This window comes from Egretta garzetta, unplaced genomic scaffold (assembly GCF_000687185.1).
Source record: "Egretta garzetta isolate BGI_Z169 unplaced genomic scaffold, ASM68718v1 scaffold151, whole genome shotgun sequence".
NCBI classification, from domain to species: domain Eukaryota; kingdom Metazoa; phylum Chordata; class Aves; order Pelecaniformes; family Ardeidae; genus Egretta; species Egretta garzetta.
This window is the reverse complement of record NW_009258615.1, coordinates 1,800,549-1,815,669: the sequence shown is the minus strand read 5'-3', so window position 1 is coordinate 1,815,669 and position 15,121 is coordinate 1,800,549. Positions and strand designations below refer to the sequence as shown.

The window sequence follows — 15,121 nt, the reverse complement described above, 5'->3', positions numbered from 1 at the left end:
CTCCCTTCTCAAATACATTTGCTACTTGTATTCCAATATTTTATTCCTTTGATTTCTTTACTAATCTGAATTACAAAACAATAAAATTAGAAAATATGACATGTACGCTGATTAACTGTGGGGAGAACGCGATACATCTCATTGTTAAATGTATTCGTTACAACTGGATTTCAGCCTCTCTTGCATATTATGGACACTAATACTTAATGCAATGGAAATCGTACACATTAGTTCTTAGACAAAAAAAGACAGCCAGCTTTTCACGGTTTTTCTTTCAAACGGAAATCTCCACATGGCACTATTTACCCAGAAAAATGACAAATGGCAAATTACAGGTTGCAGAACTATGCTTCTGAAGGCAGCCTCACACCAACAGGCCTTTGCCTATGTCTGACTGATGTGGGAATGAAGCTCCAGCATATCACAGATGGACACCTTCCACGCAGAAGCTGCTGATACTTCTTGGGTGCAACTGGAACTGGGCCCATTCAGCCAGCTTCCCCATGGAAGAGTGCTCTGATAGACTCACCAGCCCTTTGCACCTCCCTCTGCCACCGCAAAGAGAAGGTAAGCTCTTTCTGAAAGCTCATGTCACACAAGAGAGAGCATGCCCCACACTTGCTCAGGCAAGTCTCAACAGTGGAAGTACATAGCTTTAAGAGAAAAGTGAGAAGATTAACCTCCTGATTTGGGCAGAATTCAGATGACTGCCATCAGGAAGGATATCTTCAGTGGATGTGGAAGATGAACAGATGAATCACTGGGCTGGCCCACCAAACATTTAAGAACAAAATTAAGTTTTGATGAGGAGAAAACTCTAACTAAATCACTCAGCATTTCTGCTACAGTATAGTGGAATGGGATGAAGAAATGCTTCATTTGCTACTGAAATCTAATTGCACCTGCTGGACTGATTAGGCTTTTTCAAATTCAGTAAGAAACCCTATTCAAATGAAAAGAATCTCTAATGCTCGGAAGATCTATGCAGGCACTCACACTATGATTAGGGAATCACAAACTGCAACACGTCCTCAAAGAGTCAGGAGTGCATCTGACAGGAATCCTGGAGCTGCTCTGTTTCTACAACAGAAAGACTGATACACCAACAAGAAATACGAAGAACAGAGGTTGACATTAGTATTGGTAATCCTCAGAGACAGATTATAGGCTGTGTCCTTCACTATGTATTGGTGAGTAGTCTGTTAAAATGTCTAAGTCTGCCCATTAAGTCTCTCAAGACTGTGAGCAGACACACTTCTCAGGTGAAGCTCATGCATTCAGCATGGAACATTGTCCTATAAAGGGTACAGGATCTTGTTCTTTCTTGTTTGTTGACCTGTATTAACGGTGGTCACATTATGTGACATTGTCTGCACAGGACGGCCAAAGACTCATGAAAAGAAGGCTAGACCTTCTTACTACTTACATCTTCTCTGAAGTCAATGAAAGCTTCATTCTATAGGGCACCACAACCCTCAAACACCAAAATTCATTGATTAACCTTGCAAGTTGAAGATGGCATATTATTGATGATCTAGCAGAAGTAGACTAGCACTGGTTAGACATACACCGTCCCAAATTTCTCAGCAATGAAAAGAATCCCATGCTTTCTTGAATCCTATGATAATTATGTTCTGTTATGCCTTGCAAACAGGCAGCCCAAGAAAATACTTTGAACTCCAAGCACTACCCTTAAATTAGGTGAGACCCCTACAGACTTATCCTCCACTCAAAGAATCCAGGAGGCTCACAGTATGTCTTAAAGCCCTTAAGGTTCTGAGAAGAGCAAATTAATGTGTCATTAGGTATGCAACTGATGTCAGAACCTTCATGAAGTAAGAAACTGAGACTTTTGTGATATGGTGATTTGATCTACACATGAAAGTAACTGCCCTGCAGAAAAAGAGTCCTACAGCAAGATTACAATACAATACGACTACTAATGTGAAGACTTAACCTAAGTCCAGGATGGGTGGCTGGACAAAAAAATGCCCTTCCCCTATGAGGAACTCCATGTTTTACTATTAATCCCATGACAAACTGTTGATATCTCTTGAAGAAAGCTTCCCTTGAAAAGTTCTAAAAATGGAGGAAAGAAGGGATCGGGAGAGGCAAAGGTGAAAATTTGTTGATTTATGAAAAGCGTGAAAAAAGAAGAGTTAGGTCAAGTTTTCTATCACCCATCTAGGTGATATTCCTATTCCTAATTCACCTATCGGGACTGTGCAATACCTGAGTTCTCAAAAGCCACTGACAAAACCATCTAAAGAATTTGCGCTTTAACCTCATTACTTAAGGGAGCCAGGCTGCATTGTCAGTGTAGAGGTATGTTTGTCTATCTCTTCTCCCTTCAAAATATTGAACTTACTGACAAATACTTACCAAATTTGACAAAAACCAGTGGTTTCAAAGACATTTTCAAACAATTCCATAAAAATAAATTAACAGGTACAGAGAACATCATTAAATCTGACATTCCATTACCAGACCCTTTCCATTTCTCCAGTTTTGTATTTTAAGAAATTTATTCCAAGTTATTGATACGTACCCTTGCTTGAAAATATACCGTAGTAAATGGAATCTTAACACATCCCAGCCAGTGTCTCTCAACACGAGTGTGGATTCCACTTCCTCTTTCATGATCATCCTATTAAAAAGTTGCCCAACATAAAACTTTGTAAGGCAGCTTCATTTCCTTTAATTCAATCAACAATTTAATCAAGGCATTAATAAAAAAAATCTGTATTGTTTTAATGATTTACTATAAGTTCAGTTACTAGTATGGCAATGACTATTCTGCACGCCTTTCAAGTGTGCCAGATGCTGAACAAATACAAGAATGTCATGGTCCATGATATAATGTGCTTGCAGTTCAGGGTTCAAATCCTGTATAACCTGTGATGGGGAATGCACAACTCTGACAAGGAATCCACAAGAGTCTTCTCAGACAAAACCAATTAAGTTATGGTGTTCTAATGAAATATTTTACTAGTATTTAAAAAAGCTTTTTGAAGGTAAAAATGTATGAAAATCTAACTAAACGCTGTGGAACAGAAGCATTGTTTTCATGTGTATTGCCTATCAGGGATTTCCAAATCTAGTATGATCAGCCTACATATTATTTAAAAAAAAATTCTCTAAAGGCTAGAGTGATAGCCAAGTTTCAAGTATGTATCTTTTTTCCTTCTGCTGCACCAAATTCCATTTCAGTTTCAAGGACAGCATTCTGTTCACAGTGAAATGTGTGCATTATTTATTTTTGGGTTATATTTTCAAGAATGTTGAGTGCTGCTATTTTTTGTGCATGCTGAACTGACTGGGAAAGCTTTCACTGGTTTCAACAGGGGAAGGACTTATGCCAACACTGAGAGCTTACAAAAATTTCTTGTTACTAGTACCTGCAATTTTTATCTCATTCCAAAAAATTAATATATACAACTGAAAGACATTTTCTTCACCAAACAGCTTGTAAACCAGGATGAGACAGAGCATAAAACGATAGTTAATAAAAAATACAGGAACTGGGATCATTCATCTGGAATTTAGCAAAAATCCCAATTAAGTTTAAGAAGAATAGAATTCAGATTGCAATTGGTATGTTGCCTCTCAAGTTTAACATCTCCAATTTCATTAAATATCAGTAAAATAGATCACATACACATGTTCAACTCTAGCAGCAGATTATATACTACAAGCTTAATTTGTACAGACAAAGGTTAACACTGTAAAGACTGCTCCCTCTAACAATCTTGCAGTATTGACTAGATATAAAATCATAATGAATGACAAAATAGAGAAAAAGGAGGCACAGGAGGATGAAAGCTATTAACTGAAAAGTCTTACTCTGTCGACTTCAAAAAGCTCATAATTTTCTGTAATGTACACTGTCCTTCAGTTATGAACTCACCTCTATAGCGTCATGAAGTACTTCATCAAAAACATTAATGAAGACTTCATCCTTCACTGACTGCAAACTGTGGGTGCTGTAGTCACCATTAGGAGCTCTGAAAAGGTTAAACAAACCAAAAAAGTGATTTGAACAGAATAGGACAATTTGAATAAATTTACATGGTCAAATTAAATTATTATTACCCAGAAATTTTGCCATACCTAAATGGAAGCTGAAGTTCCTCATTCCAGTTGGGGTTTGGACCCTCTGCTGTTGTTGTCCGGCAGACTGTTCGCTGAAAAGAAACTTCTACAAAAGGACGGACTAAAACCTACAAATACAGATCAAAACAAAGGAACCAGACCTCTACAAAAATTAAGCAGAACATATTAAATTACGCATTTTCATGTATTTAGAAAAATAAACGTATACTTTGTGGAGATCAGCCTGATCCAGCCTAGATAAAACCTTAATACACCTTAAATATTGCACTTCCCAGGCTTCTAAGCATTTATGAAGCTTTTAAAAGTATTTTATATGTTAGTATTTGCAAAAGATTAGTGTATTCAGAACACTTGACATATTTATATACACCAGCAAAACCATGTTTTCCCCTGAGAGTGGGAAAACTACTGGCTATCTAATCAAAGAAGGTAACTAAAACAGAACATGCGATCCAGACACCAGTGGAAAAAAGTGCACTTGTATCCTCTTATCTGTAATCCAAGAAGCCTACTGGTATAATCCTGGCTGTCTCTGAAACTGGTCCCTATTACAGATAAGCAACTCCTACTAGACACAACAAACCCCTAATGTGATTAAAAATGCCTTAATGGAGCATTTCATTAGTGTTCAAATGCATATGGAAGAACCTTTTCTACTTTTCAAGACACAATAATTTTGAAGGAAAATCATAAGAAAAATGGGAAAAAGCCCTGAAGGGCTTTCATCTTCATTCAGAAGGATGCTGAATTTAATTCTCAATAGCAAGCAAATGTAGTTTCAGTATCAGCCATAAGAATGGCTGTGCTGGTTTAGACTAAGAGTGCCCTGGGCCCAAAATTCAGGCTGTGAAAATGGCCATCAGCAAACACATACAGAAGAGTACAAACAGAGCAGGCATACATTGCATTTTCTCCTATTACTCTTCCAGGCTTCAACCGTTTTCAGAGGAAGGACGTTCCTAAGCCTGTAACGATTTTTCAATTTAGTAACTCCCAATGGATCACTCTTCCAAATACTTATCCAATACCCACTTCAAAGCAAGCAAACCTCTTCAGTCCACAATGCATGTAAGCAACTTCTCTGGGCGCCTACTAACTGCTGCACGAAGAATCACAACCTTCTGTTTGTTTTGAACCTAACCCCTACCAGCTTCATTTGACAATCCCTCACCCTTGTACTGAAAGAGCCAGTAACCAGCCAATCCCTATCCCCAGTCTCTGTATTACTCATGATTTTATGCCTCTCTACCATATTTCTCCTCCCCTACTGGCAGTTACTGTTGTTATGGCCAAAAAACCCTACCATTTTTCATCGTACAGCAGCCATTCTGTATTTCTGACAACCTTATCACCCTTCTCCGAACCTTTTGCAGCTTTACTATCTTTTTGGATATCAAGGAGTGGGCAAGCCAACCTCACTAAAAAGATCTTTCTGATGGTAAATGTTACTGTCTGTGGAAAAGAGGAATGCCCAAAACTTCACATAAGAAAATGTTAGTTTTGTAATATACCTGGTTGAATGCCCAGTCTGGGCTATCAGTTGGGCTCTGAGCTGACGGAGAGGCTGCAAACATCTCATTAAAGGACCTTGAAGATTTGGATGGTTGTTGGAGTTTGCTACAAGACGAAACAGAAAACAATAACAACAACAACAAAAGACAGAGAACACATTACAAAATATGAATCCCTCACATTCTGTATTAACCATACAGAATTCTGGAAATATGTCTGATATTTTTGTGTGATGACTTTAGCCTTGGAAAGATATTTATTCAATCAAATAACACAAAAAGAATGCCAGAAAGGGGTAGCGAGTGTATAGCTCTCATAAGCAAAAGAGTGCTTCGTGCCTGGAGGTTCTCTTTTCTGAAGACCTTATCAAGTCCAGCTTTTTTTTTTTTTTTTCCTCCCCCGTACAATCTCCTCGAGCTACAGGTTTTTCAGTTTAAGGAGATGAATCCCCACAGAATTCGTAAACAGTGTAGACTTCATGGTATCCAGGCAAGGCCTCTACAACAAAATTAAACCCATATGATTCTTACACAATCGGCAACCCATGGGTGAAATAAAATAAAATTTAATATGTTTCTAGTGTTTCCACATAACTTTTTTTTTAATAACACCACACTATTCATGGAGAAAACAGCTCAAAATAAGATGTCATGTCATGTAAAAAGACTGGGAGAGTTTTTAGTTATTTCTGTAATACTGATAATGAATTGAAATTTTCTCATTTTCCTTCATGTCAACATGTTTCTAATATGAATTGCTTTTCCAGTATGAACTTATTTACAGAAATCCAACAGAACCTTTATAATAGTGAAGAGATAAACCAGCAGAAGACGCTAAATTCTGTATGCACAGTAATTGGTCAGCTTGAAAACACCTCCAAGTTATATGCAAGGTATATTCATTTTGGGAGAGAGCAAGAACGCTGCAATAATACATTGCTTCTGGAACTGAACCAGACTGTTCAGAACTCAAGTACCTTTACATGACACAGCACCATGCAGTGCAGGCATTGCCTTAATGTGCCTGAAGGTAATGGTCACCTTCAAAATTACTCAGAGCCAAATTAGGCTCAGTCCATTAACTTAAACAGTTCATGAAGGAGAAGACCAACATGCTACACTCAGGAGGCAAATATAGTATCTCACAATGAAGAACTGGATTTTTTTAGTACTTATTTTTGGCATTTAATTAAGGTATAATGAATTAAAATTGCCCTGAGTATAACTAGCAGGCTTGCTTAAGGTACAATTCATTTGACAGTACCAGAGTTACAGTGTTGTCAAAGGTGCAAGTTATCTTTCAGACATTTCTTTCCTCAAGCAGATGAACACAGTTTTGGTAAAACATTTCTTAAATTTAGCAGTTATTGATAAATGATTGTATTATTCTACAAACTTACAAACCAGCAGTTCTTTATAATTATTAATAAAAAGATAAATGCATGTATGTTTTTATTGTGAGGATCAAAACACGCAGGGCTGAATTTAAATATTAGTTGCTTCAGCTGTTCTCAAACCAGCTGCAACCAGAAGATGAATCTGTACTGGAAACAGGCATTTAAACATACCTCATCACTGGTTTTCTCACTGGGATATCATACGCTCTAATGATGTTCACTAACAGTTTTATGTCTCCATCTGATAAATTCTGTGCTGTGACCTTCTTCCTTTCTTTTCTTCTTGGCTTCAATGGTCGTTTTGGCTCTGTCAGTTTAAAGAGGCTGACTCCCAAAATACTAATAATCATAAAACAGATATTTAAGTCATTTTTACAAAGAATCCAGCATTCCAGTGTTTCCATGACACACATGCAAATTATACACTAACAGAAAAAGAAAATATATGCTCCTGTTAAGTGCCATACAAAACTCTATGAAATGTCAAAATGTTTTAATTGTTTAGTATTACACAATCCTGTTCTGTCTTGTATTTCAGAACTTATAACTTAAATGTGCAAAAAAGTTTTTTTTTTTCCAAAACTAGGTAAGATTCAAATATGACAATTACACAGCTTCAAGGTAGATCTAAACTACAGCGCTATAAACAAGGTATCTAGCAGAAGACAACAACCACCGTATGGAATAAGCAGAAAATCTAATTACACAGCTATGTACAACAAACAATAGGCTACAGAAAGGAAGCAGAATGAATATGCCACAACATACCCTGGACCCTCAGAACTTATAACCCAAGGCAAAGCAGAACCAAAGAAAAAAAGAGAAAAACAGGAAAAGAATAAAAAGCAGATGTATTCTTTTACACCTCAGTGATATTAACTACAGACATTCCAGAACTACTTTAAAAACTGATAGCCAATGGCACTATTTCCTTATACATAATAAAAAAATCACAGTAATTACTATTAAATAACATAAAACCATGAGTTACTGAAATATCTAAGTAGATGCTTTAAACAAATCATGGTGTATTTTAAATTTACTAACCATATAAATTAGCAAATAGAATCCAATATGAATTAGTATTTATGATAAGAAAATATCAGTGAATCATTTGATTTTAAACAACTCCAAAAGCTGATTATAGTCTCGTTCAGATTTTTCCATTCTGTGATGTGAAAACAGGAACTAAAAAATAGGATGAACTCTTATAAGAGAGCAAGTCTCTGTATCTCCAGCAGATGGGACTGTTTAGATTTATACTGCTGATTGAAAAAACTTTGGCTGTACTTTAAAGGTGTCGCTTTTATAGTGAACACAAGCAACTTCTACATGAAAGAAAAAATAACTATCTTTCACAAATTGTTTACTTACACAGATTTTAACTGAGCAATACTAATTAAGAGTCATTTATGCTGTCATGACTGAAAAATGTCAAAAGCAACAAGTATGGGATTTGGAAAAAAAAAGCAAAGAATGTGCTTAAGTAGTAAAACAATTAATAATCTTAAAAAAGAAGTAATTTCCAAACCCAGTAACATTTCTGAAAGTAAAAAGCATATGAGGACATACAGCAACAGCGAACCGAAATCAGAAGTAAAATAAGGAAAATTACTGTTAAATCTATTGCACATTATTTGCAGGGCCTATGCACTGACTCAAAGTGAGCATCACCTACAGAACCAGTAGTAGTGTTACTACCTCTGACACTTGTCTGATACTTGGAAGTCATTCAATCTGGCACCACCTAGGGCTAGGATCAGCTCATCAGATCACAGCCTGATGTATTATATCATGCTAAATCTTATTTACATACTGTCACATTACTGCTGCCAAAACCAGACTTTTTCTTAAAAAAGTTTTTACACACTTTCTGTGTCAATACACTGACTGTACTGGCAGAGGTGTACATAGTGATTAGAAGTCCATATATTATACTAAACATAAACTCGCATCAGTTGGTCACATCAATACACTTTGAGAAAAAAAGGATCAGAGACAGTTTGACATTAATTGTTTTGATTTAGAACAAATAAAGATAGCTCCCTTACCCCAGGCTGGGAATTTCCTCTTCATTGACAAGGTCAGAGAGAAGGAAATGGTGCTTTGCTATGAGGAAACGGTTTATTACTGATTCTCGAACCTGTGCATGGGGAGGAAGAAGAGACAAAAGTACATTTCTAATTCAAACCCACGGCAAATATTTGCATTCTGTCTATTAAACACAAACAAAATGTCCAAACATACATTCTTTATTTTTTCCCAGTTTTAAGAGTGTCACAGTCCAAGGAAAATTTTCTTTCCACTAGATATTTCTTCAGAATGTAATACGTGCTCATTTTACGACTACAGTGATTCTCTAGAAACATACTGGCAAGCCAGATATAAGAACATATGAAAGCATGCAATCAGAAAATGAAGTCTTATCTGCTTACAGCTATTCATCAGAAACAATCGCAACAATAAATGACACTAACAGACACCTCTCTTCCATGTCTAAATGAAGTTGCAGAAAAGGCTGTAGATAAATCTATATGGTATTAGTTATGGGGAAAAATCAACACTTCAAACTGCAGAACAATCAATGAATCCTGTATTACAAATACTATGATTACAAATAAATGTTTAAAATCCCTAGTTCCTTTCATTTCTATGCTGGGGTAAGTAGACTGAAGCAGAGAGACGAAAGTCTTCCCTCTTCTCCCAATAACTATACGGAAGCAGACTGACAGTATTGCCTTTGTCCTTTTTTTTCCCACCACTAAAGCTAGTAATGCCTTTATATACTGCGTTATTACAAGATCAGTTACAGAACAGCAATAACAAACAATTTTCTGCAATACACCTCCTTTTGTTATTTTTAAAATTTTTTATTTAAGTTATTCTTATTAGTCTTGTATCTTTGTGTTGATGTCATAGGCATATAAAGATCACATTTCAAAGTGAACTAAATTTCAGTTCTGATGTGAGCAATCTCATTTTTAAGCATATCTAACAATTTATAAAAGTGCAAAATATCCAAATATTATTTTAATAAAGGCTACTCATATTTAATCCAGAAGAGTGACAAATAAAGGTACTATAATGTACATTACTCTGTACTACTGCTATACTACTATTCAGTAGGCTGCATAAATGTATGTTTGAGTACACGCTTAAATACCATGCAAAACATATGGGGCTGACACAGACGTGACACCCTGGAAGATTTAAACGCTCTTCATTGTCTATGATTGTTTTACAAATTATTATGTTTTCTCTTACATCAAATCAACCTTATCATCATACTATGTTTTGCTGGCTGGCTAGGATGTGATACACTTTTTGATATTTCCAGTACAGGTAAGAAACTGGTAGCCACATTTTGCACTTGCTATTTTGCCAAAATAGTCTGGAATTGCAAACTTCTCTTGGTTCTGCAGCCAATGGTTTTTTTTCCCTAAGGATTAAAGAGAATGTCAGCCTAACAGAATGAACAGACTAGAAAAATAAATTAAATCAGGATAAGGGGGACAAGATATTACTCTAATACCACAATGAAGATGTAATGTGATGGAAGATATGCCCTCTGCCTTAGGCTGCAGGAGAGGACACTGTGAGTATTGCATTAAATGATTTTTAACAGTGGTTAGAGCCACTTTCATGGAGATAATTACATTCTTAGCATCACAGATTACAGAAGGAAAATAGGGAGGAGGGGAAAATCAGTGAATACCTGAGACACAACAGTACAAACAAAGAATTTACAGAACTGCTAGAAAAATTCAGAATGACTGGTCACTTTGTATATTGTGCCTTGTTTTCAGTAACATTAAATGAGTCATTCACAAACCACCACTTGTTCACGCCAGTTTCAGGCCTAACTTGGAACTTTAAAGATATCTGTAGCTCATGTTTAGACACAAATCAGTTTTTTGTATTCATGGAAATAAAGCATCCAAAGATAGAAGCAACATATGGCCTAGAGAAATATGATGGATCCACATTTTTTGCAGCTTACCTTCTGTAGATAGTTGGCAACAACTGCTCTGTGTGCATCTAGGTAATTTTTGCTGTCAGTTACATCCCTCTCTTGCAGTCTCTTCTCATAGTCCTAAAGATATTTACTAGAGTTTGTGATTCAGTATCTATTTAGTGCTTTATTATATACAAGAAAAATGGTAAACATTTCATTAATATTAATGTATGGAACACAGTAAACCCAAACAGATGTCAGAAGTTTATAAAACTATTTCTAATGCTATGGTATACAGTAATATCATTGCTAAACTTCCATGAATAGAGACAAGAATTCCATTAAATTACAAGATTCATGTGGTTTAAATCACTATGAATAACTTGAAGATTTCCCTCTCTTCTTTTAAAGCTGAACTTTGACCTGCTGCTGTAAACTGAAATTCCATTTGAACTGGAAATGGCTTCTCTTACTGCAGCTGCAATAGGGAGAATCCTTTTTGAACAGAAGTGATGCAGTATTCATGGAAGATGACCTGAAATCTGAACTGTGTTTTAACACACAAAACTAGTTTTCATAGTATCTAACACTCTACTTGTGGGAGAGTTTGTGGAGAAAAAAAATACTGAGCTATTTTTAAGTTACACTCAAGAAATAAAGAGATTTAATAGTATAATAAAAATCTTTCCTTGTACATTGTGAGAAAGTGAAAGCTCTTTAAGCAGCCAGAGTGTGAAGATTTGCTTTGCCTGAGTTTTGATAAAAGAGTCTGTAACCTAACTGAGGGGCCGGGATGAATACTGGTTACCACCACAAGAAAGGTTTACAAGAAGCACTCAGTTCTTCGGGAGAAGTATGTTAATGGAATATTTCTCAGGGTTGTGATTACTATTCTGGTGGACTATGATGAAAGCTGTACTGATAGACACAACTTTTATTCACAAGTTTAGGCAACTGTCTCGTAAATTAAGAAAAGGCTAGACCTGACCCTCAGCTTCCAAGCAAAACACAGAGGCCTACAAGTCCAGGGGGTCTCCCAGGACCTGCAGCTTAATGGCAGTCTGCAAATCAGGTTGCCTTTAGAACCCCAGCTAGTTATCATGTAAAAGCTACTCAGTAAAATTAATCTTCATGTCATTTTCCTACTGTTGTTACTTAAGAGAACATAATTTTTTCCCAAGATAAAGGGTCCAGGAAGCGCATTCTGGAAACATAGCGTTTCATTATTTCCACAATAAATCTTTATCTAACTTTTCCAGTGCATAGTAATTATTGTTGAACTATTGTTGAATTATTGTATTCAGATTAGCAATGTAATAAAATAAGAATAGCTATTCTGAGCCAGAAATCTTAATTTTTAGACAGATCTGGTAATGACTAAGCTAGAAGTCCAATATGGGAGTTGAATGTCTCACCAGTATATGCATATGCATTGCTCCCTTCAGAAGTCTTTTTACTGCAGTATGATTTAAGTACCACAAATCATTAATTAGTACTTCTTAACTGTTAGTAAACTGTCAGCATTAAATAAACTTTTAGAAGAAATAGGAAAACATAATAAACTTCTGATAAAGCAAATACCCAGATTCAGACTGATTGGCCCCAACTCTGATGTTGAACCACAAATTGAAACTCTTCCCATTTGACCCAAGACACTTGTGTTGCTTTATTTCTGTAAGTGTATCAAGATATTCTGCTTGCCCATGAGCATGGTGTGTCTTGGAATATCAAAATCCTACAACCCATGCTGCTGGGTTCATTAGTAGAGATGATGGATGCATTTGTTCTGAGGAACACAAGGAACCAAAAATATTAGGCAAAAGGAGATTTCATAGCAGCACTGCATATTGGTGCCGTACACTGTAAAAAGATTGGAGAGGACTAATACAACAGAATTACCTGGGGAAACACCACAGTGAGGAAAAAAAGATCATTTCATGGCCTACTTATATTGGGTCTGGCTGCAATGGATTTAATTTTCTTCATAGCACCTGATACGGTGCTATGTTTTGAATTTGTGACTAAAATGGTGTTGATAACACACCAGTGTTTTGACTATTGTTGAGCAGTGCTTGCACAGTGCCAACCCTATCTCTTCTTCCAACCCCAGCAATTAGGTGAGGGGTGCGCAAGAAGTTGGGGACACAACAAGAACGGCTAACCCAAAATGACCAAAGGGATATTCAAGGCCATATAACATCAGGATCAGCAGTAAAATGGAAAGAGAGGGGATTTGGGAGAAGGTAGGCATTTCTCAGAGACTGGCTATGGATCAGTGTACAAGTGGTGGCAAGTCCTTTACATCACTTGGTTTTTGTTTGTCTGTTTTTTCTTTCTTCTTCCTCTTTCCTTCACTTATAAAACTATCTCAACCCATGAGTTTGCTTACTTTTACTCTACCTATTCTCTCCCCTGTCCAGGGAGGGAGGGAGAGCAGAAGTGAACAAGCGTCTGTGTGGTGCTCAGCTGCCTACCAGGGTTCACCAACAGCAGGAAACTTCCATTATCAGGTTTAGCTACGACTACAGAATTAGTCATTTAGGAATAGAGCTAGCATACAGATTGAAAATACCACTACTGTCAACCAGGAGAATGCAGTTATTCCTGGTTAGGATAACCTGAGGAAGCATGGGTTTGAATGGCCTGAAGGGACTGCTTGCTGGGTTGAGAACAGGATGGACAACTGATCTCTAACAGTAAGGATCAATAGCTCAATGACCAGTTGGTGTCCTCTAACTAGCAAAGTACCTCTGGGATTGATTGTAGGGCCAATATTACTCAGTACCTTCACCAGTGACCTTGATGAAGAGACACAACACATTGTCAGCAATTTAGCCAATGACACTTGATTAGGATACGTGGTTAATACAATGAGTGACTGAACCACAGTTCAGAGGACTCTTGATAACTGAAGACTATGACAACTGAAAACTCAATGAAGAAAAGGCAAAATTCTGTATCGAGGGTGGAGCAACTCCATGTGCTGGCATAGGCTTGAAAGCAACCAGCAGATTTACAGTCGTATTGCAAAAAAGCTGGGAGTTATGATTTAATGACAGCCAACTTGTTCTTTTGGCAAAAGGCAAACCACAGGCTACGTTAGGAGTAGCATGGCCTACAGACAAAAGGAAATCAGACTTGGCCCTTCTGTAGGCATACCTGAAATACTGCATACATGTGGACATGCTTCTTGAACTGGACAGGGTCCACTGAAGGACTACTAAGACAGTCAGAGGCCTATAGTACATGACTTACAAGAGGTCAGAATCTTAGAATAATGTAGGTTGGAAGAGACTTCTGGTGGTCATCTGATCCAAACCCTCACTCAAAGCAGGAAGAACTCCAATCGGGATGCTCAGGGCCATTGCCAGCTGAATTTTCAGTATCTCTAGAGATGGCAATTCTACCAACTTGCTGGACGTGTTCCAGAATTCCAGAATAGATCCTTTGTGAAAAATGTTTTCGTTACATCTAACTGGAATTTCTCTTGGAGTAACTTGTGTCTATCATCATCTTGCCTCTAAGATGAGCCCTGCTCTGCTTTCTCTGCACCATCTTGCTAGGTACCTGAAGGAAGCAGTTAAGATTCCCCTTAGCCTTGCCTGCTTAGGCCTTTCAGCCTCTCCTTGTACGTCATGTGCTCCAGCCCCGTAGATATGCTGGTAGCTCTGTGCTGGACTTGCTCCAGTATTTCAGTGTCTTTCTTGCACTAGACAAGATGTTCAACTTTAATTAGTCTGGTGAGGAAGAGATTAATCCAGTATCTGCCCACAACTATTTGAGGGGCAGTTACAAAGAACAGAGTGCCAAACTTATCTCTGTAGTCCCAGACAATGTAACAAGGGAAAACAGCCATTAAATGCAACATGGAAGGCTTAGCTTGGACATGTTTGGGTTTTTTTTGTTGTTTTAATAACCACTGGAAGGACACTTCAGCATTGGAACAGGTTATCCAGAAAGGCTGTGGAATCTCCTATTCAGAGGTTTTCAAGACTTGGCTAGACAAATACACAGCTGACTTCATATAGTGCTGGCAACAGTCCCACCACTTCAGTGGAAAGCACGACTGGATGACCTCCAGACAGTATTTTCCAAACAGTATTTCCACGAATCTATGAATTTTCAGATGACTTTGCCAAATGGCT

At 37.2% G+C, this 15,121-nt stretch overlaps 1 protein-coding gene across 1 annotated transcript in view; it reads right to left on the bottom strand.

Moving 5' to 3' along the window:
• CC2D2A (coiled-coil and C2 domain containing 2A) overlaps positions 1 to 15,121 on the bottom strand; it is a 53,883-nt gene that overhangs the window by 13,410 nt on the left and 25,352 nt on the right. The window contains exons 18-24 of the mRNA XM_035903459.1: positions 11,022 to 11,114; positions 9,073 to 9,164; positions 7,193 to 7,360; positions 5,625 to 5,730; positions 4,111 to 4,220; positions 3,908 to 4,004; positions 2,549 to 2,647 (exon numbers count right to left, since the gene is read on the bottom strand). Coding sequence (XP_035759352.1) covers positions 2,549 to 2,647; positions 3,908 to 4,004; positions 4,111 to 4,220; positions 5,625 to 5,730; positions 7,193 to 7,360; positions 9,073 to 9,164; positions 11,022 to 11,114 — 765 coding nt within the window. The remainder of the gene's footprint in view (positions 1 to 2,548; positions 2,648 to 3,907; positions 4,005 to 4,110; positions 4,221 to 5,624; positions 5,731 to 7,192; positions 7,361 to 9,072; positions 9,165 to 11,021; positions 11,115 to 15,121) is intronic.